The 23,270-nt window shown below is 43.0% G+C and overlaps 1 protein-coding gene across 1 annotated transcript in view; it reads right to left on the reverse strand.

Moving 5' to 3' along the window:
- Positions 1-23,270, reverse strand: part of LOC124613141 (nephrin-like) — an 840,812-nt gene that overhangs the window by 88,285 nt on the left and 729,257 nt on the right. The window contains exon 11 of the mRNA XM_047141759.1: positions 18,806-19,018. Within this exon, the coding sequence (XP_046997715.1) occupies positions 18,806-19,018 (213 nt within the window). The remainder of the gene's footprint in view (positions 1-18,805; positions 19,019-23,270) is intronic.

Below are 23,270 nucleotides of genomic sequence, written 5' to 3' on the forward strand. Positions count from 1 at the left end.
AAATGCTCTTAACGCCTTTTTAAGAGACAGTCTCCACTCCTTCCGATGTGATCACGTAAGCGTAGAAGAGATGTGGAATGATTTCAAAGAGATAGTATCGACGGAAACTGAGAGATATATACCACGTGGATTAATAAGTGATGGTACTGATCCCCCATGGTGTACAAAACGTATCACACCGCTGTAGCAGGAGCAACAAAAAAGAGTGCCTAATTTAAAAGAATTCAAAATCCCCAAGACTGGCAAAGTTTTGCAGAAGTTTGAAATATATAGCGTACTTCAATGCGAGATCCTTTCAGTAATTTCCACAACGAAACTCTGTCTGGCAGAAAACCCAAAGTGATTCTGGTCACACATAAAGAACATCAGTGGCAAGACGCAATCAATATCTTCCCTGTGAGATAAGAAAGGTGAAGTCACTGATGACAGTGCCACTAAAATAGAGTCATTAAATACGATTTTCCGAAAATCCTTCACCAAAGAAGACAGAGTAAGTATTCCTGAATTCCAATCAAGAACAACTGCCAAAATGAGAAATTTAGAAGCAGCTTAAATCACTTGATAAAAGCAGGGCTTACGGCCAAGATTGTATACCAGTCAGGTTCCTCTCAGAGTATTCTGATACAATAGCTCCATATTTAGCAATTATATACTGCCGCTCGCTCACAGGAAGTTCCGTACCTGAAGACTGGAAAATTGCTCAAGTCACACCAACACCCAAAAAGGGAAGCAGGATTAATTCGTTTAATTACAGGCCCATATCACCAACGTCGATTTGCGGAAGGGTTTTGGAACATATACTGTATTCGATCATTTCGAAGTACCTCGAAGAAAACGATTTATTGACACGTAGTCAGCACGGATTCAGAAAATATCGTTCTTGCGAAACACAACTAGCTCTCTATATACTCAAGAAGTAATGAGTGTTATCGACAGGGGATGTCAGATTGATTCCATGTTTATAGATTTCCAGAAGGCTTTCGACACCGTTCCTCACAAACGTCTTCTAACCAAACTGCGTGCGTATGGAATATCGCGTCACTTGTGCGACTGGATTCGTGATTTTCTGTCAGAAAGGTCACAGTTCGTAGTAACAGATGGAAAGTCATCGAGTAGAGCAGAAATAACATCCGACTTTCGCTAAGGAAGTGTTATAGGCCCTCTTTTGTTCCTAATCTGTGTTAACGACTTAGAAGAAAATCTCAGTAGCCTTCTTAGATTGTTTGCAAATGTTGCTGATGTTGCTGTCATTTACCGTCTTGTAAAGTCACCAGATGACCGAGACGAATTGCAAAATGATTTAGATGAGATGTCTGTCTGGTGCGAAAAGTGGCGATTGACCTTGATTAAAGATATGTTATTCACGTGAGTACTAAAACAAATCCGCTAAATTTCGATTACGCAGTAAGTCACACAAATCTTAATGCTGTAAATTCAACTGAATAATTAGGGATTACAATTACAAATAACCTACATTGGAACAATAACATAGATAATGTTGTGGGTAGAGAAAACCAAAGACAGCGATTCATTGGCAGAATACTTAGCAGCTGCAACTAGTCTACTAAAGAGACTGCTTTCACCACGCTTGTCTGCCCTATTTTGGAGTACTGCTATGCCGTGTGGGATCCGCATCAAGTGGAACTGACGGATGGCAACGAAAATGCTCAAAGAAGGGTGCCTGGTTATGTACTATTATGAAATAGTAGAGATAGTGCCACAGACATGATACGTGAATTGGAATGGTAATCATTAGAAGTAAGCCGTTTTTCGTGGCAACGGTATCTTCTCATGAAATTTCAATCGCCAGTTTTCTCCTCCAATTGCGAAAACTCTCTGTTGGCACCGACCTACACAGGGAGAAAAGAACATCACGATAAAATAAGACAAATCAGGGCTGGCACAGGATAATTTAAGTGCTCGCTTTTTCTGCATGGCGTTCGAGCGTGGAACGGTAGACTGACAGCTTGAAGGTGGTTCATTGAACCCTCTGCCAGGCACTTTATTGTGAATCGCAGAGTAATTACGTAGGTGTAGATGTAGTTAGAAATAAAATACATCCGATAGTTAAGTATTTTATGTCAATGATTTCTGCTATCGGAATGTTACGATACTTTCCTCTTCTACGGCGGAACTTAACGTCATTTATTCCATATTTATTCTACTTTAATTGCAATGGATTTCTAAGCTATAGATAATGGGGGAGGTTGGTGTTCTATAGCTCCAAGCTATATTGCTCCAGGCATATGTTTCCAGGAACACATAAATCATATGTATCCTCACTGTTACACAAAAAACATGCGTTTTACAGGGAGAGCCTCATGATGTTGTGGCTTAATTTATGGTCTTTCGAACGATGATGTTCGGGACGGAGACAATTTTATCTGCAGCGATGGTAAGCCTCGTCTGCCAATTTCCTCGTAATTTCAGTTTTATATCGCCTATTTGCTATCTCTATCTCTTTGTATCCTTCATATTCGTAGAACAACACCTGTCAAATATAACGTAAAATTCGGCAGCTGATGAAAAGTCGGACATTCTAAAGCTGCAGCACATACATGTAGTTTGACGAGATTTATGCTCTCAGAAGGAAAGACGCGTACCAGAGCGGTTACAAGTTTCAGTATCAATGAAAAATTTATTTTTTGTCTTAAAAGGAATGCATTTCAAATTATAAATACGAAAAAATTACAACACGAACAGTAAACAAAAATTAAGATGGAGAAAGCATTCTACATCGGACGCAGCAGCCCAAACTCTCAGATTTACATCTGTAATTGATATCCAATTAACATCACTAGATGGGGCTTTCAAGACGCAGTATGGAACCAGCATTAATGTTCAGGCTGGATATTCCTTTCCTATCCATATATTCTTAGCTATGTTGGCACGATTTTCTTGACTAGCCCACATTCGTATTCGACTGTCTGGATAATTTAGGCATTCGTGCCATTTAATCTTGGCTATGTCAAGACTAATCGTAGACGCAGGAAATTTAAGCCAGTATAACGCCTTATTTTCACTGAACGTATTCTGAGCTGAAACGTAATGAGGTATCTTGAACAGACTAACCTCCTCAGCGCCAACCAGCATGGATTTTGAAACCACCGAACACGTAAAACACAACTTGCTCTTTTCTTATATGACATAGTATAAGGTCTGGATCAGGGCAGCCAGGTAGATGCAGTATTTCTTGATTTCCGAATAGCAAAAATGGTTCAAATGGCACTTAACATCTGAGGTCATCAGTCCCCTAGAACTTAGAACTACTAAAACCTAACCAACCTAAGGACATCACACACATCCATGCCCGAGGCAGGATTCGAACCTGCGACTGTAGCGGTCACGTGGGTCCTGACTGAAGCGCCTAGAACCGCACGGTCACACAGGCCGGCTCCGAATAGCATTTGTCTCCATACCATATCTACGATTAGTGCCAAAGAACGATCATATGGGGTATCAAATGAAATTTGTGACCGCATTGACGACTTTTTGGTAGGGAGGACACAACATGTTATCTTGAATGGAGAAGCATCGTCAGATGTAGAAGTAACTTCGCGTGTACCACAGGGAAGTGTGTTCGTTCCTTTGGTGTTCATGCTGTATTTTAATGACCTTGCAGACAATATCAGTAGTAACATCAGGCAGATGATGCAATTATCTGACATGTACTGTCTGAAGGATGTTGCATAAACCTTCAGTCAGATCTTATAAGCTTTCAAAGTTGTGCAAATATAGGCAACTTGCTTTAAACGTTCAGAAATATGTAACTGTGCACTTCACAAAACGAAAAACCTTGTTATCCTATTACTATAACATCAATGAGTCGCTGTTGGAATCGGCCAGCTGTTACAAATAGCTTAATGTAACACCCTGTAGAGATATAAAAGGGAATTATCACATCGGCTCAGTCGCGGGTAAAGGAGGTGGTATACTTAGGTTTATTGGTAGGAAACTGGGGAACTGCAGCCAGTCTGCAAAGGAGGCTGCTTACCGATCACACGCGAGACACATCCTAGAATATTGTTCAAGTGTGTGGGACCCGTATCAAATAGGAGTAACACGGGATATTGAACGTATACAGAGAAGGCAGCACGAATCTTCACATGTCCGTAGGAGAGTGGCAGAGAGATACTAGAGGGACTGAACTGGACGACTCTTGAAGATAGACGTAAACTGTCGCGAGAAGTCTATTAACAAAGTTTCAAGATCCGACTTTAAGTGATAACTCTAGGAATGTACTACAATCCCCTACGTATCGCTCATATACGGATCGTGAAAATAAGATTAGAATAATTACTGCTCGCACAGAGGCATTCAAAAACCATTATTCCCGCACTCCATACATGAACAGAAGGATCCCTAATAACGGGTGCAATGACACGAACCGTCTGTCATGCACCTCACGTTGTTGGCAGAGAATAAATGTAGATGCAGAGGGCACTACTTTGCAAAAAGTTTTGATACCACGCTCTGAGGGACAAAGATGCTTTTAGCAATACCGCATTGAAAACCACGATTTCTAGCACTGAGATGCATTCTTCTGTTGCGCATTTCAGATTTCCTCTTTTCTTTGTATTGCGTCAACGATGAAGGAATCACTAAACCTTTTTTACATGGTTTGTCTCTGCAGTTTTTTAAACTTTTGAGTTCCCCAGTTCATAAATATTTTGAAACACTTTCATCTTCTAGAAAGAAGCACCACTAAATAAAGTCTGCATAGACTTGCGGCCTCTGACCCTGCTGTTTGGAGGCATCGCTTGAGCCCGTGTAAGAAACTGCGACCTGTGTTTCGCTTCCGAGTGTGGCCGTTAGGTTTTATTACTATCAAAGGTAATTTACGTCTCATCAGTGAAGGTCCTGCCCAGAGATAGGTGTTATTCTTCTTCTTATTGAAAAGGCTTACAATTTTGTTAGGATAAAGAGTAGTTCAAGATTCAGATATGTAACGAAAGAAATATCTGATACATTATCTGTGGCATTAGATACCAGAAAACTGTGCACATCAAACCCGTACCATGCAAGTGACGTTAAATTTAGTACCCAGCTTATAGGTAAAAGCACAACACAATTCTGAGGTATGTGTACTGAGAAGCGTATGGTACGATTTCACACACTTGAGTGTTAGTGGCTGGATTCTGTGACATAACAAAACGAAAGGCGAACCCACTGGGTAAGAGTCGCAGGTATGATGGTCTATGTGTTGAGATGTACTTCAAGAAATAGTCTATGTCCCCAATACATTTTTTCACCAAGTGCTTTTGCTTGCCGTCATGTAAAAACATAATTGCATTCCTGCATGAATGTATTCGTCGTGGCATATATCCACAAGTTTATCAAGGCACTGTTGGCCCAGATTGTACCACTACTCAACTGCGATTCGGTTTAGATCCCTCAGAGTGGTTGGTGGGTCACGACGCATATAAGAACCGTTGTTCAATCCATCCCAGGCATGTCTGATAGGGTTCACGTGTGGAGAACATTCTGGACTCTCTAGTCGAGCGATGTCGTTATCCAGACGGAAGATGTGCACGATGGGGGTGCGAATTGTCGTCTATGAAGACGAATGCTTCGCCAATATGCTGCCGATATGGTTGCACTATCGGTCAGAGGATGGGATTCACGTATCGTACGTCTTCCATGACTAACGGCGTTGTACGTCGGCTTCACATAGTGCCACCCCAAAACATCACGGAAACTCCGCCTTGCTGCACTTGGTGGACAGTGTGTCTAAGGCGTTGAGCCTAAGCGCGTATCCTCCAAACAGGTCTCCGACGAGTGTCTGGTTGAAGCCATATGCGACACTCATCGGTAAAGAGAACGTGATGCCAATCCTGAGCGCCCCATTCAGCACATTGTTGGGCCCATCTGTACCGAGCTGCGTAGCGTCATGGTTGCAAAGATGGATCTCGCCATGGATGTCGGGAGTGAAGTTGTGCATCATGCAGCCTATTGCGCACAGTTTGAGTCGTAACTCGACGTCCAGTGGCTGAACGAAAAGCATTATTCATCATGGTGGTGTTGCTGTCAGGGTTCCTCCGAGCCATAATCCGTAGGTAGCGGTCATCCACTGCAGCAGTAGCCCTCGGGCGGTCTGAGCAAGGCATGTCATCGACTGAACTACAGACAACACGAGCCGTGTACCTCCTTCCTGGTGGAATGACTGGAACTGACCGGCTGTCGGATCCCCTCCGTCCAATAGGCGCTGCTCATGCATGGTTGTTTACGCCTTTGTGAGGGTTTAGTGACATCTCTGAACAGTCAAAGGGGTCCGTGGCTGTGATACAATATCCACAGTCAACGTCTGTCTTCAGGAGTTCTGGGATCCGGGTTGATGCAGAACTTTATTGATGTGTGTATTTATCTCAACATATTCAGCAAGGTGGCGAACACATTTCTCCAAAAGAGAGACTAGCTTGTTAACGTCAACTCTGTAGAATGTCTGTCGAAGGAGACACCACCTCACCTCTGCTTTCACAGCATCATGACTATCAGAGTGAATTCCTCGGAACGGTTCTTGAAGTATGGAAAACAGACGAAAATCGGTTGGGGCCAAGACGTACTGTATGGCGGATAAACAGTGAACCCAAGGTGTCGACTTGTTGCAGATGTCGCAGCGCCAGTGTATGGTCTGATACTGTCATTCTGCAGGAGAGGGTGCTCCATGTGTTGACGAACTCGTCAAATTCGAAATTCGATTACAGCAACCTGTTTCTCAGGTACCGACAAAGTTACGTTACACATCGCCATGTCACACGCTACAATTCGGAGCCGTCTATGGGTAAAGGGCTGGAAATATGCAGACATGAAGAATAAAAATGTAGTATGTTTATAAAGTACGCTTTATATAAAAAGCTCTGAAAATTTGCACATAAAAATTTTGGAGGTATTAGTTTTCGCAACGTCCAGTTCTAAATGTGGCATCAGAATGATCGCGCAGACGTCCTCGAATGCAGCTTCTCTAAATGAACTAGTTTACGTTCCTACTTGTTAAGGATTCTGAGCTTTAAACCAAAACCTTATAAATTGTGGCACTAGCCTTTTGTATGCTTTTTTTTTCTCTTCTGCCGGTGCACTGCAATACGCCAGATCCGTTCCAACAAATTTTGGTCGTCCTTTTGTTCAACCCACTTCATATCGCTTCTTAGTATTCTATGAAGACATTTACGATGTGTCATGCTCAAAACGTTCACCTACAGTCTTATAATCGCATTCTATCCGGCTCCTTCTCTCTATTACATTATCCTGAATTTATCCACGTAGAAGGAGAACTGCGATTCATTGTCCCAAGCGGAAACTTTTTCCACGTCAGTTTGCTCTTCTACGTGCACGTACACGTTTTTGCTATAAACAGCAGCACCATGTACGAACGACCTTCTAGTGCTGCTGCTCTTCTCTGACAATTCGTTGATGTATCAGAGAACGTCAGAGGTCTGACGCTCATGCGATATTAACTTCGCCTCTGCTGCAAATTCACGCTCCACTGATATAACTTATTGGATTCCATTTGTCAAATATTCACCGAGCCAATGAAAAGTATGCGAAGAACTTCCGTATCGTCGTACTGTGGTCAGCACTGGGCAGTGTGGTACAGTGACAAACACCATCTGGAAACCTAGGAAGACAGAACATTCGTCAGCACCCTCATCTACTGTCTGCATGTTCTAAGGTTGCTTTGACTAATGGTACAAGTGTTTAATCCCCGATTTAGTGCAACTCTGCCGTCTTATAAAGAAATTCGTTATTCTACAAACAACTTCGTAAAGCTATCTGACTGCATAAGATGGTCCAACTCACATTTTAAACAAATCGCACGACTAGTACAAGTCAGGCATAGATTGTATAACTGAACATCACAGTGAACATCTCTCCTAAGACCCTACAAAAATTAATCAACGCACAGTTGAGCGCTGTGTAATGGAGATCGTGTTCCACGTTTTTAATCAGAGTACTTACGTACGGAAATGAATAACTGCTGATGATATTCCCACAAATCATGAATCTGTGGTTCGAAAGAGCAGAATACGAGTGAATCAAACGGAATGATGAACACTTCAGTATAGTGGTCTGCATAATGAACATGGAAACACGCTCTGCAGGAATCTGCCACATCAGTTCTACATTCAGCAGACGACGTCAGAACATCTTCACAACTGGTAATTTACGGGTAGAGAATGGTAAATTAATAACTACCGATGGGGAAAGCTCTGTGAGAACTGAACTGTTCAATTTCTGTATCATAAGTCATGGTCTAGTACTCAGGAATGGGGTACTTTGCAGCATGTGTGCACAGGTTGCTGGCAGACAAATGTTGCACCTGAAATACAAGTAAAATTCAATAAATGGTGTAGGACAGTGGAAATGAGGAAGATGAGATACAGTTTAACTGTACTGACTTTACATCACGCAAACAAACATACGAGCAGCTTGGATTCCAACGTACACGTTTGCTTAAGTAATTGCTGCAAGACTCCCAGCAACATATACAATGACCTAAATGGCAGAAGTAAGTGAATAAAGTGGCCGCAAAAGTCATCGGACTGTATAACCCAACAAGATCTTCTAACCAGTTTAAAGGTAGACCTTCGTGCCTAAATATCACCTCACCTTCGCAATTAATCTCAAGTTCACCATGAGCAATTAGTGAAAAAAAAGCCATACGGCAGAAACACCACTGGAATGAACCGAGTGGAACACTCTGCCTATTAGCAGTCACTTCTAATAAATGTAACTTTACCACCAAATCTGCTGAACTGTTGCCGCCGCGGCTGATTTGCGTCTACCAACAGCACGTCTCCCGGAAGACGTCCCGTCACCCAACAAGCGGCGATGTGATTGGATGGAAGCGTGCGAAAACGACCAGAGTTAACCCCGTTTCTGTTGCAGCATCTCAGGAAGGTACATTTCAAAGACGTGAAAGAAATTCAGACCCAAGCCGCAATTGGCCACCCAAATAAATCCAGAGTAGACAATCGAAAAATTGTGCCTGACCGGGATCGAACACGGGTTTCCGACTTCATGTGAGTGGTCGCCTCAACTGCTTCTGTTATCCGAGTACGCATACCGTACGACTCAGGGTCTCAACTTTTCGCGCACTACACATGTAGCACCCGTGTCAATCATACTAACTGCTCGCTGCATCACGCTAGATTTCCGCAAGAGTTATGAAATTATGCTAATGGCTGTCAAGCCGTATATATTCATATAAGAGTGCTGTCTGTTCTTTCAGACACCACACATACCAGTAACATACATGCACCTTAACATGCACCTCCAATGCGACTGCAAACCATGTCTGAACTTTTACGGTACTCAGGTGAATCTGCGAGCAGAGCATGTGAAGGACAGGGTGTGCTACATGTGCGGTATGCAACAAGTTAAATTTTGTGTCAAACGGAAAGTGTCCACGGGTAGCCGTAGCGGTTAAGGTGACCATAAAAGAGAAAATACGCGATCGAATCCCGGTCAGTCACAAATTTTCACTTGTCATTGATATCATTACAATGCCCGATTGTGCACGATGCAAGAATTAATTTCATTTCTTCATATATATGTAAGGTAATAGGATCAAGAATGTATAAAGAAAGTAAAACTAGTGATTAAAGTTCTTCTGGGTATTATGCCGCATCAATAATTATTGTTGTTAGTTTTCAGAAATGACGTAGCATTATACCAAAAAGAACTTTAATCACTACGACACCGGCCGCGGAAGCCAACGTTCTTATAAAGTAAATCTATTTAACAAATCTTAGGTGCCACATAACACACAACTTTCGAAAAGTATCCTGACACCCCCAAAAACATACGTTTATCACATTAGGTGCATTGTGCGGCCACCTACTGCCAGATACTCCGTATCAGCGACCTCAGTAGTCATTAGACATCGTGACAGAGCAGAATGGAGCGCTCCGGGGAACTCACGAACTGCGAACGTGGTCAGGTGACTGGGTGTCACTTGTGTCGTACGTCTGTACGATAGATTTCCACATTCCCAAACATCCCTAGATGTGATAGTGAAGTGGAAACGTGAAGGGACACGTACAGCACAAAAGCATACAGGCCGACCTCGTCTGTTGACTGACAGAGACTGCCGACAGCTGAAGAGTGTCGTAATGTGTAATAGCCAGACATCTGTCCAGACCATCACACAGGAATTCCAAACTGCATCTGGATCCATTGTAGAGGCCGCCGCGAAGGATTAGCCTAGCGGGCTAAGGCGCTGCTGTCATGGACTGTGCGGCCGGTCCCGGCGGAGGTTCGAATCCTCCCTCGGGCATGGGTGTGTGTGTTTGTCATTTGGATAATTTAGGTTAAATAGTGTGTAAGCTTGGGGACCGATGACCTTAGCAGTTAAGTCCCATAAGATTTTACACACATTTGAACTTTTTTTCCACTGCAGATACTATGACAGTTAGGCGGGAGATGAGAAAACTTGGATTTCATGGTCGAGTGGCTGCTCATAAGCCACACATCACGCCGGTAAATGCCAAACGACGCTTCGCTTGGTATAACATTGAACGATTGAACAGTGGAAACGATCCTATGGCAGGGTGTGGATATGGCGAATGCCCGGTTGTATGTCATCTATCAGCATGTTTAGTGGCAGCAGTGAAGCTCGGAGGTGGTGGTGTTATGGTATGGTCGTGTTTTTCGTGGAGGGTCTTTCACCCCTTGTTGTTTTGCGCGGTACTATCACAGCAAAGGCCTATATTGATGTTGTAAGCACCTTCCTGCTTTCCATTGTTGAAGAGAATTTCAGGGATGGTGATTGCATCTTTCAACACGATCGAGCACCTGTTCATAATGCACGGCCTGTGGCGGAGTGGTTACACGACAATAACATCACTGTAAGAGACTGGCCTTTACAAATTCCTGACCAGAATTCTACAGAACACCTCTGGGATCTTTTGGCACTCCGAATTCGTGCCAGGCCTCACCGACCGACATCGATACCTTGCATCAGTGCAGCACTTCGTGAAGAATTGGCTGCCATTCCCCAAGAAACCTTCCAGCACCTGATTGAACGTATGCCTGCGAGAGTGGATGCTATCATCAAGTCAAATGGTGGGTCAACAGCATATTGAACTCCAGCATTACCGATGGAGGGCGCCACGAACTCGTAAGTCATTTTCAGCCAGATGTCCGGATACTTTAGATAAAAAAGTGTAATCTTGTATTGTTAAAGTAAGCTTACTTTTTCTGTACTTTTACCGATTGTTTGAGAGAAAATGCTCTTATTTGCGGAGAATCATTGTGACTCAACTTTAAATATCCTCTAGGATTCGAAAACGACGGGCATCTGCAATATTAGTTTGTAATTCTGAGCAGCTTTCACTCTAGTCTTCTTGTAAACAGAAATGACTTGTGATTTTTTCGAGCATCGGAGAGTATTTGCTGTTCATGAGATTCTCGTAACAGTGCAAGGACGGTGCTGAAATCTCTCTCTGTCGACGGGACTGGAAATGGCAAGTAAGGTAGCGAAAGGTTTTATTGACCTTGGCAGTAGAGAACGGTTAGTGTGAAAACTATAATCGACGAGTCTTAGTGAAATGCTGCGGCATGTTCAACCCCAAGACGCCGGTAAGCCCCAAAAGTCTGCTGCGATTAAAGGTGTACTCCTCGAGCAGGTGGACCACTCTATCATTAAGGAGTCGGTGTGTTAAAAGGTGGGGCGCGCCATGCGGCTAAACGCTGTGTCGGCGCGGCGGGCTCTTTGCAATATGCAGGCTGTTTCAGCGCTACTCGGAGCCGCCGGCTCCGCCGCTCATTGATTACCTGTTGAAAACATTTGCATTATTCACCCTGCCGGTTGCAAAGGCTCTCCGTTTTATTGAAGGCTGAACGACCACTCAGCCGCCTTGACGGAGCGCTTTGTGCCGCAAACAGTAAGTGGTATTTTTGTTCCAACTTTTTTTTTACATTTCGCACAGGTTCAGAGGATTTTGAAAGCTGGGTGGGCCCACTAGTGCCGACATTTCTGAGAGGGCCTTTGTGAGGGATTGTCTGAATACCTGTGTATGAAATTTTGTTGTGCTGGCTACGCTCAGCACCCGTGCTGATTTCAGAAAAATTGTATTTGTTTAAACTTCACAGTTTCTCGTTTACTGTAAAACATCCTTCTTAGTTCTAAAAAGAAGGGAATCATCGCTTAACAGTCGTTAGCAGATAGCCCTGAGGATAACACAGCGATACGAATGTGTCTCGCCACAGAAACATAATAGTTCATAATTATTCACCTTACTAAACCTCAGCTCCTATTGACAGACTGCTTACATGGCAAAAAAGAAAACATTCTTTGTTTAGCAGTTTATTCCATTGCCGCTAATTGACCTCCACTGGTCATGAAGTTCTGTGTATTCAACAACCAGAACCACGATATGAATCTCATTGGGAAGAAGTAATATACATCTGTATCTGCAACTACATGTATACTCTGCAAATCACAATTAAGTGCCTGGCAGGGGGTTCATCGAACCACCTACACTACAATTTACTATTATTCCAGTATCGAAAAGCGGACGGAAGGAACGAACACATACTATCATTTCGAGCTAGCTCTGATTTCTCTTATTTCATCGTGATGATCATTTCTCACTGCGTACGACGGCGTCAACAAATATTTTAGCTTTCGGAGAAGAAAGTTGGTGATTGAAATATCTTGAGAAGGTTCCGCCGCAACGGAAAACGCCCTAGATTTCGTGATATCCGTCTCAAATACTGTGTAATGTCCGAGATAACGAACTAATATCGAAATAATAATATTCCCGCGCTCCGGCGGAATGGAGACAGACTCATACAGTGATTAATGTATTCTAGATGTAGAGCGGAAGACTACTTTCAGCCGCCACTCTAGGGGTCCAGGCAAATACATCTCTTGGGGATACCAATTGCCCGCGACAGGAAATAAAACGGGATGGTCAATTGGCATCTCTGCGTAGAAAAATTTCTGCGGAACCTGAGTATCTTACTGGCATAAGCGGCTTTTAGCGGGTGGTCTGTTTGTGAGTTGGCGAAGCCTATGAATATGAAAAAAAGAAAAAAAAACATTCTTATGGTGAAAAATTGATCTGCATCTGATCTACGCTTAACAACACAATTAAACGGCCAATTAAACTACGTAACTGTCTCCCATTAAAACTCAGACCTTATAAATTTTGATCAAAGGTGCTTACAGTGCCTGTAACGGTGCAAAAACTTGGCACCCTGCAACGTCATCCTCGGCGCAGGGACGCTTCAAACAGCAGAAGTCGACGCTTGGGAAAAAGTCCAATGTTCTGAAGTTTATCTGAGTTGGAAGTTAGGTTAATGATCTCAGAATAAAAATTCCACTATACTGTGGAGTGCGCGGTGATGCGAAACTTCCTGGCAGATTAAAACTATGTGCCGGACCGAGACTGGAACTCGGGACCTGCTCCTTCCGTAAACAAGTACTCTATCAGCTGAGCTAAGGTAGGTGGCGAGGTACTGAAGAAATTAAAGCTGTGAGGAGGGGTCGTGAGTCATGCTTGGGTAGGTCAGCTGGTGGAGCACTTGCCCGTGAAAAGCAAAGGTCTCGAGTTCGGGTCTCGATCCGTCAAACAGGTTTAATCGGCCAGGACGTTTCTTAGGTTAATGATGTCACATTGAGACCAGATTTCGTCACAATACCGGACAACGCCAACGTGGACGTATACTATGGGAAGGTCGCCACACCAACTCTTATCCACATTTCACCCTTTCTTTCGGAGCATCTGCGATGGAGGTCAGAAACGTGAATCACAGGATACAAATCCCGTTGTTTTACTGGCTAACCATGGTAAGCATTTCAGGCACACCGCCGCTCAGAATCCACACGAAAAGGCCTCAAGAGGTGGTGAAAAGTGCATTACACTGAAACACTTTCCACACCCCTTAGATTCCCCATCTACGTCCACATACCACGCAGGCCACCACATGGTAGATGGTGGATGGTACCCTGTAGCATAAATAGTTATTTCCTTTCGTGTTCCACTCTCAAACAGGGCGAGTGAAAAATGACTGTCTGGTTGCTTCCGTAACAGCCCTGACTTCGTGGTCCTTACGCGAAATGTACGTTGCAGGCAGTGGAATCGTTCTGTTTATCAGCCTCGTATGCCGGTTCTCTAAATTTTTCTCAATTGTGCTTCTGGAAAAGAACGTCAACTTCCCTCCAGTAATTCCCATTTGAATTTGAGTTACACTTTGTTCGAATCCACCGGTAACAAATCTAGCAACCCACCTCTGAACTGCTCCAACCTAGTGCGGATAGTAACAGTAGGGCTCCACTGGTGTCCCATATGCGGCCTCCTTTACAGGTGAACCATACATTTCTAAAATTCTCCCAGTAACTCGATCTTTCGCCTTCCCACCTACAATCCTTACACGTTCATTCAATTACATATTGCTTTGCGACTTTATACCTAGTTATTTTAAAGGCATGACTGTGCCATGCACCACACTATTAATGCTGTACTCGACATCATGGGTGTTGATTTTCCTACTCGTCTGCTTATATTTTTCTAGCTGCCATTCACCACATCAACATGACACTGACATGCCCACAAACAGGCTTTCGACCAGCAGGAGGACGCCACTCTTCTGAATGATTGTCGAAGTCTCTGTACAGGTTTCTGATGATCGCACCCTGTACACCAGGGGCAAAACTGCGGTCGATACACTGCAAAGCAGCAGAGCACGTTCAGTGGGGTTGCAGCCCAACGATGTCTTTAAAGAAGTGTTGTATCGTCAGAAGGATGGTAGCCATGTCGAACGCTGTGAAGAACGTCGCTCTGATGCTCATCGCCCTGTGAACTGTCGTTTTCGACCACGAAATGAACGGTAATCAACATCCGATCGGAAGGGTTGGGTTCACTGACGCGCTATATGCCACTTCCTTAGACCTTTTCTTGTCGATTCTGAGCGTCGTTGTGTCTGAAATGTTTTTCTCGGCCACCCATACGAAACTGCGTGCTTTCAAAGCTGTCCATCGTGCGTCTGACCTCCATCGCAGAGGCGTCAAAAGAAGGATTGATATGTAGGTAACAAGGTGTGCGACGACCGTCCCGTCTTGTGGAACGTCCACTGCGGCACTGGGCAGAGCAGTGGTGAAATTTGGTAACAACGTGGCACATACTGGCCCACCTTACACCTAACACGAACTTCTGAGCTTCTGCCTTTTCTTTGTATGTGTCACAACGCTGCTGTTTGAACCGTTGCGTCGAATTGCGCCACGCTGTTACGCATACATCATCGAAAAGTACGCAGAATTCTTACAACTGTAACGCCCCTATAAGTACTCTTGACTGCCAAGAATTCATGCTTTTTAACGTCTAAAGTGCTTGTTTTAAATCAACAAATTTTATCAACAGCAAAAGACGCAAAATATCCTACACTGCCCAACGACTGTGACTGTGAAAAGACGTCTGTACTCTTCACTAACACCAGCCACGTAAATAAACAATTCTCCACCTGAAGATGTCGGTGTTAACCATCGAAAACGTAGATGCAAAATAAACAAGTGACTGACGCGGAAACTGTTTCATTTGTATTTTGCTCAAATAAGTGATTTCTTAATAAGTGACCCTTTAATTGGTTGCGCAATGCGAATAGGCAGGAATGAGACACTATGACGAATTGTTGAAGGCAACTAAAGTGAAAACGATTCTTGCTTTGTTCATCGATACCTTCAGTCGTTAATTTCATCCTCTACCGGTTTTTTTTTCAGTCGATTTAGCGACTGTCCTGTGTCTGTCTTGTCGTTACTTTCTAGTAGTCATACGTACGAACTAGTTCGCGAATTTTTGAAACTTATACAATCTAGTGGCTTGTCATTCAATACCCTGTGCACTAATTTCAAGACGCAATTTCAACCGGTGTTAGGAGAAATGGTTCAAATGGCTCTGAGCACTATGCGACTTAACTTCTGAGGTCATCGGTCGCCTAGAACTTAGAACTAATTAAACCTAAGGACATCACACACATCCATGCCCGAGGCAGGATTCGAACCTGTGACCATAGCGGTCGCTCGGTTCCAGACTGTAGCGCCTAGAATCGCACGGACACTCCGGCCGGCTGTTAGGAGAACGTGACAGAGTCGTATAAATCCTGATTTGTGGATTCCTAGGGTCTTAACTGATAATAGAGTTTTTTTGTGGTCATTTAGTAAGACATGTCATGCGTAATGACTATGTAGTTTCATGCAAACCAGCAACGTCTTCTGCAGGACTCAACAAGTGCAAGCTTAAATTTTAGGCTTAAATTTAGGCCTTTCCTGTCTACTATTATTCCGTTTAGTAATTTGAACGTTTTACGAAAGGTATGCTCTGATATATTCGGATCATATCTGCATAGTGTCCGAAACCTTAAAGAACACTATTGTAGATGTGACTGTTGTCACACCCAATACCTCAAAAGAATTAAAGGTATTGGGAGTGTAATCAATCACATCTACCGAAAGGCAACACCCAGAATGGTACAGAGATATGGCCCAGACATTTACAGATAATTTAGTTACACAAACAGGTAGTGGACTTGATGCAGGTGTAATTTCTGCATTCAACTCAACTGATTATTAGCGGTAAAGTTTTACCTATCGCCATATCAGAAAACACATATTTTTTACGAGCCATACTCATTATTGTTATTATTCTCATAATATAATTGTTACTATTGTCACTATTACCGAAAGCAGCAACATCAGAACATGTAAAACCGGTATTAACGCTATTACTTCATAGCATTATTTACTCACATTCCAGTACAGGTACTGAAACGTCCCCTTTGAACAATTATACATGACTGGGCTTAAACTGACACTCAATATCTTTAGCGCAACGCAATCTGACTTTGAAAAATCCCTACAAAAGAATAGCCCTGACTAACATTAACCTATACGTTTCACAAATCACTTACCTCACAAAAATCTTGGTTACTCGAACTACTGCAATACAGCAAGCGCCACTACTGCCAGCTAAGTAAAAGGTTCAAACTACTGAAGGCACTAACTACTGATAGGCATAGTTAGCAAATGAAAAATTATGATAGAGAACAAACAATGTATTTACCTCAATAGTGTTCAAAAGTCATAATGTATATTGCAGTTCATGACATCCAGTCTTACAAATTTCAAAACTCCGCCATCTCTCTCCCCACAACCAGCACTGCTGGCGGCTCACCTCCAACTGCGCAACGCTACGCGCTGTTCACATCCAGCTGCCCAACACTACAATGGCAGACAACAATGCAAACTAGCCACAGACTGCACACAGCACAGCCAGTGATTTTCATACAGAGCGCTACGTAACGTCGCCAATAAGAAAACATAAACAGCCTACTTACAGTACTCAATCCATTTTAATACTGGTTGTCATTTTATATCCGCTGTTTCTTATGTATCTATGATACAAAAACGGTACTGCATATGTGAAACACTGGTCCAATGTAAGAGAGGGCTTGATGGACCTAATGAAATCATATTAAATAAATAGTAAAATAAATATTCGCAACGTAGCGCGTTTCCGAAGCGGGCCCGTCAATACCGACATGAAGTCAAGGGGTTAGTGTGGCATTCGTGTCTTACCGACTTGCGTGCTGTAGACGCGTAAACCTGAACTACAGCGACATAATTACCAAATGCGTCCAATCAGGTACAGCGTACTATTATTCTATATTTGGTTGCCGAAAGACATCCATCGGAGTGTGAAGAATATGTATGGGGCAGCATGTCTATCGAAAAACATCGTTGGGAACAGTGCGACACGGTGTGTTATAGGTTCGTGATAACTCACGTCCCTATATTGCACACGTAACGCATAAGATAATGTCGACTCAAGTGGGAGACACTATTGTACTTCTCTGGCTATGCGATTACCACACCTTCGATCCCTTGGGGTGAAGGTTCGACGATTCCTGTCCGACTAGGACATGCGGCAGGAAGATAGGTACCAGAAACTTCTTGGCAGATTAAAACTGTGTGTCGGACCGAGACTCGAACTCGGGACCTTTGCTTTTCGCGGGCAAGTGCTCTACCAACTGAGCTACCCAAGCACGACTCACGCCCCGTCCTCACGGCGTTACTTCCGCCAGTACCTCGTCTCCTACGTTCCAAACCTTACAGAAGCTCTCCTGCGAACCTTGCATAAAGGTTCCAGAAGAAAGAAAGGATATTGCGGAGGCATGGCTTAGCCACAGCATGCCAGGAAGTTTCATGTCAGCACAGAGTGAAAATCTCATTCCAGTTACGTACCTCTTCACGTAGCAGGACACCACGTTTTGCCAAACGGTTATCTTCAACCTAGTGCATCGGTGGCTTGAGTGCCTCAGTGTTCACGGCGATCTTGCCTTCATGCCGTACCATTTCTGCACTGTACGGCCTTTGCACTGAAAATTTTTTGTCACCCCTTATAACTTCTTGCTCGGTATCCGCACAGCTAGTTATCTCACAATTTTGCGCACTTCGTTTACTACTGGCCGCGCAATGAGAATAAATCTGTATTTCTTAAAATTCACGTACAAGTAAAGGACAAAGTCTTACCACAGTCACCGAGCGAGGTGACTCAGTGGCTAGCACACTGGACTGGTACTCAGGAGGACGATGGTTCAATACCGCGTCCGGCTATCCCGATTTAGGTTTTCCGTGATTTCCCTAACTCACTCCAGGCAAATGCCAGGATGAGTCCTTTGAAAGGGCACGGCCGACCCAAATCCGATGAGACCGATGACCTCGCTGTTAGGTCTCTTCTCCCGAAGTACCCAACCCCAACCCTTACCGCAGTCTGCACTGTTTGTTTGTGTGGTCGACGGTACTTACTGGCCGGCAGGACGGTAAAGACGCAAGGCTCGCTCTGGCTGCCCACGGCGTTCACAGCGAAGCAGAGCAGGTCGCCGTAGTCGGAGCCCGTGATCGGCGTGTAGGTGAGCAGCGACGTGGTGCCAGAGGCGCCGCGCATCCTGTAGCGCTCCTCCGGCACCGCGGGCAGCTGAGGAAACTCTCCAGACTCGGACGTCGACACCGCACCGCCACCTGCACCAAGTGCACATTCAGACAGAAGCAGTTTCACAAACGGCCGTCAAACCGCTACAATGGTTGTGCCCACATCTGGTCTTATTACTGCAAGATATTTTGTGGCTATCATCTTTTCTAGCTTCTTGTGATTAAATGCGTAAACTATGTAGATAAAATGAGAAGGTATTTTAGAAACTCTTACTTCAGTGTGCGCAGAAAAAGCGAAAATATAGATGGGGTGTAAAAGCAAACAGTCACGGCTATTAGAAGCATATTCTGAAGCGCTTAATCCTAGTATTCCCTAAATCTCCTCATATTGGCTCAACAGAAAATCTTCCTTAAGAAGTGAACGTAGTACTGACAGCACTTTAAATCCGAAAAGCTGCAGAATATTCATAGAGCTTGTGAACAAGAAGAATTCAGAGTTCCTGAACACGATAATCATGTTATTTTTCTTCTTCAATACGCTAGGGGTGGGGGGTGGGGGAATTGAGACAGTAGAGATGTAGTACACTGGTGAAGTAAAGCGCTTAGGCAATTTAGCAAAGCTGCACTTTTGCTCTACGTAACTCAATGCAAGTGTAACACAAGGAGCAGCAATAGGTAAAACTTTCCTTATGCTAAACGACATCTACATATACATCCATACTCCGAAAGCCACCTGACGTTGTGTGGCGGAGGGTCCTTTGAGTACCTCTATCGGTTCTCCCTTCTGTTCCAGTCTCGTATTGTTCGTGGAAAGAAAGATTGTCAGTATGCCTCTCTGTGGGCTCTAATCTCTCTGATTTTATACTCATGGTCTCTTCGTGAGATATACCGCTTGATTCCTCGGTGAAGGTAAGTTCTCTAAACTTCAACAAAAGCCCGTATCGAGCTACTGAGCGTCTCTCCTGCAGAGTCTTCCACTGGAGTTTATCTATCATCTCCGTAACGCTTTCGCGATTACTAAATGATCCTGTAACGAAGCGCGCTGCTCTCCGTTGGATCTTTTCTATCTCTTCTATCAATCCCATCTGGTACGGATCAAACACCGGTGAACAATACTCAAGCACTGAGCGAACAAGCGTACTGTAACCTACTTCCGTTGTTTTCGGATTGCATTTCCGTATGATTCTTCCCATGAATCTCAGTCTGGCATCTGCTTTACCGACGGTCAACTTTATATGATCATTCCATTTTAAATCACTCCTAATGCCTAGTCTCTAATAACTTATGGAATTAACTGCTTCCAGTTTATGACCTGCTATATTGTAGCTAAATGATAAAGGATCTTTCTTTCTAAGTATTCGCAGCACATTATACTTGTCTACATTGAAAATCAATTTCCATTCCGGGCACCATGCGTCAATTCGTTGCAGATCCTCCCGCATTTCAGTACAATTTTCCACTGTTACAACCTCTCGATATACCACAGCATCATCCGCAAAAAGCCTCAGTGAACTTCCGATATTATCCACAAGGTCATTTATGTATATTGTGAACAGCAACGGTTCTACGACACTCCCCTGCGGCACACATGAAATCACTCTTACTTCGGAAGACTTCTCTCCATTGAGAATGACATGCTGCTTTCTGTTATCTAGAGACTCTTCAATCCAATCACACAATTGGTCTGATAGTCCATATGCTCTTACTTTGTCCATTAAACGAACAACGGTAGACATCGGCCGGAGTATGAAGAATGTGTATGCGGCGGCATGTCTATCGAAAAACATCGTTGGGGAACAGTGTGACAAGGGCTGTTACAGCTACAGGACAGCACACGTTCCATGAAGAAGAAACATGAACAGAATTCACGTACCTGCATTTTGTGACGTGTTTTCCTACTGGTTAACGTAGTAGGCCTCAACTTGCCATCTAAAAATATTTCGAGCCTCGAGTACGCCTTAAAACCTACATATCCACCGTTACCCTGGACCACACGTCGTTGTACAGAATGTTACAGGTATAAGTGCAGGTATTTCTGTTGATGGTTGCGGGAAATCACATCAATATTTACTTAATTTGCAGACTGATAATTACAGCTATTACAAGTTGTATGTTTTGAGGATGATTAATAATTCCAAGAATCTGTGGCACAAACAAGACTTTGATGTTTAATTCTCCTGGGCAGAAGGTCAGGTATTGAAGTGTTGGCGCCTGGACGCAAAACGGTTAATTTATTATGACAAGTGTAGTTCACTTCATGGTGCAGTTACGACCGTGCACAAAAGAAAGGTAGTAAATTATATGATGCGTGTGCGAGAAGACTGTTAGATACAGAGAAAAAAACAACTAAAACACTGTCGTCGGTATATATTATGGTACCAATAATCAGAATATCGATACATCTACCCCTAACAGCCCCTAGCAGGGAAAAAAATGTCTGATGAATCTAATGTACATCTATACAACACATCATTGACTAAAACAACACTTATTGTGCCAGACTGGTTGTAAATCCTACAGATACAAACGACAAAGTTTATTAATACAAATTTTATGATATGTACAGAGAAGACCAAAAGACCCATATGTTGATTCCTATCTCTGCTGTACAGTTTTATTAATCTACACTCTACACAATTTACATTTAGACAATCAGTAAATGCTTATGTGCTTGAAATTGAAATCACTCACCTTTCCTAAATTTCACTAAGAACGGTGTAAAAATTATGCAGCCAGTTTCTTGTGCAAGGATAAAACTTTCATTGAATCGTTACCTTCCCCAAATATTTACCAAAGCTTAGTTATAGCTTCTTCGCAATAAGTGGTATCAAACTCCACTGCTGAAAATTCAGTATTTAAGTGTTTAGGATGTACTCGACGCGGAATATGGATCGAAAATTTGTGTATGCGTGCATGTCATTTAGTTCAACGGACAATAAAATTTTAATTTTAAAAATAAATTGCCTTTAGTTCTCTCAAAAGCCGCGTGAGTTCCATTCTCTTAAAACTAAAAGAGCACCTGTCATCTCAAAATATAGTTTCTCGGCGAAATAAAATAATAAAATCGGTGTTCCCCGTAGAACATCATTTTCTCAAAGCTACATCACTAATCAGTTTTGTGAATAATTACAAAAAATGATTTCGCTGTTTTCATTAATTACTTATTGGTCTTTGTTGATGACATTTCATGATTTCATGCGACCTCATTTCATACCCACCGTAGCTATGTGTTGATTTTATTCGATGTCGGACGAAAGTAGTAAAGCTTTCAACGTTCTGCTTGCCGTTTTAGTCCGTTTCTGACCAGACTCCATTTAACAGCCAGAATACTCAAAGTCAGCTCTCTATATCGTAGATTGTTACTTTTTTTTAGGTTTAGGCGTCCTTCCATTTGCGGAAGTCCTAATACGCACGGAAATTTCAGATTATTCTAATTTTCATGTACGCTTAAAAATTCTATGTGCATCTTCAATTGTAAGATGATAGATCCTCTAACTGTAATGGTTCTGGAGTGGCATCTCTGGAAATACAGCTTCACACTATTTTTGTCATCAGAGGCAACTCATCAGTGGAGTATACACCCGCACATCAACTACCTGAAATGCAGAAATTTGATTTATCAAAATATCGGTAACAAGAAGACGCCACTCCTTCTCTTTCCGCCTTTGTTAACAATTTCGCATAAGTCTAGGAACATTTGTGACACCATACTATACTTTTCCTAATTAATAGCTCTTCTCGTTTACCCAGCAGAATTAACCTACTCAGTTCCCGAAATACATACAGCTTCACTTTTCCAACCTAATGTCTCTTACCGTTTACCCGTCGTACTTAAACTATTCATATGTCGAAATCACTACAGAGTCACCCATTTACTTCGTCCCCTTCCTGAGGGTGACAAAAGTGATGTGGTACTCAATTTTTTAAATGACTTTCATGTAATGACTTCAGGATTCCTGTTCACAGTAATAAAATATTTGTTTGGGTCCCAGAGAAAGTATCTACAAAAGCTGGAGATAGTTTCTAACATTTTGAAACGTTTATGGTACTTTTATACTATACTCTGCTTTGCATTTAGGGAATGTAAAATGCTACGCGTGGTTTTTGAAGAGGTATTGTTTATTTTCACACTTCATTGACAAATCGATTTCTGACATTAAGACGGTAAACAAACGCTGGATGAGGAACAGGTAATCCATTTATTCGCTAGGATGGAAAGCTGAGTAAGCCAATCACACATAATAACGACTTCTTGACAAAGGGAGGTTCGTGTACCACAAGATAGATTAATTTCCTATTCCAGTGTTACAAAGGTTCCACCTAATTACCCCTACACATATGC

Source organism: Schistocerca americana, chromosome 4, assembly GCF_021461395.2.
Source record: "Schistocerca americana isolate TAMUIC-IGC-003095 chromosome 4, iqSchAmer2.1, whole genome shotgun sequence".
Classification (NCBI taxonomy): Eukaryota; Metazoa; Arthropoda; class Insecta; order Orthoptera; family Acrididae; genus Schistocerca; species Schistocerca americana.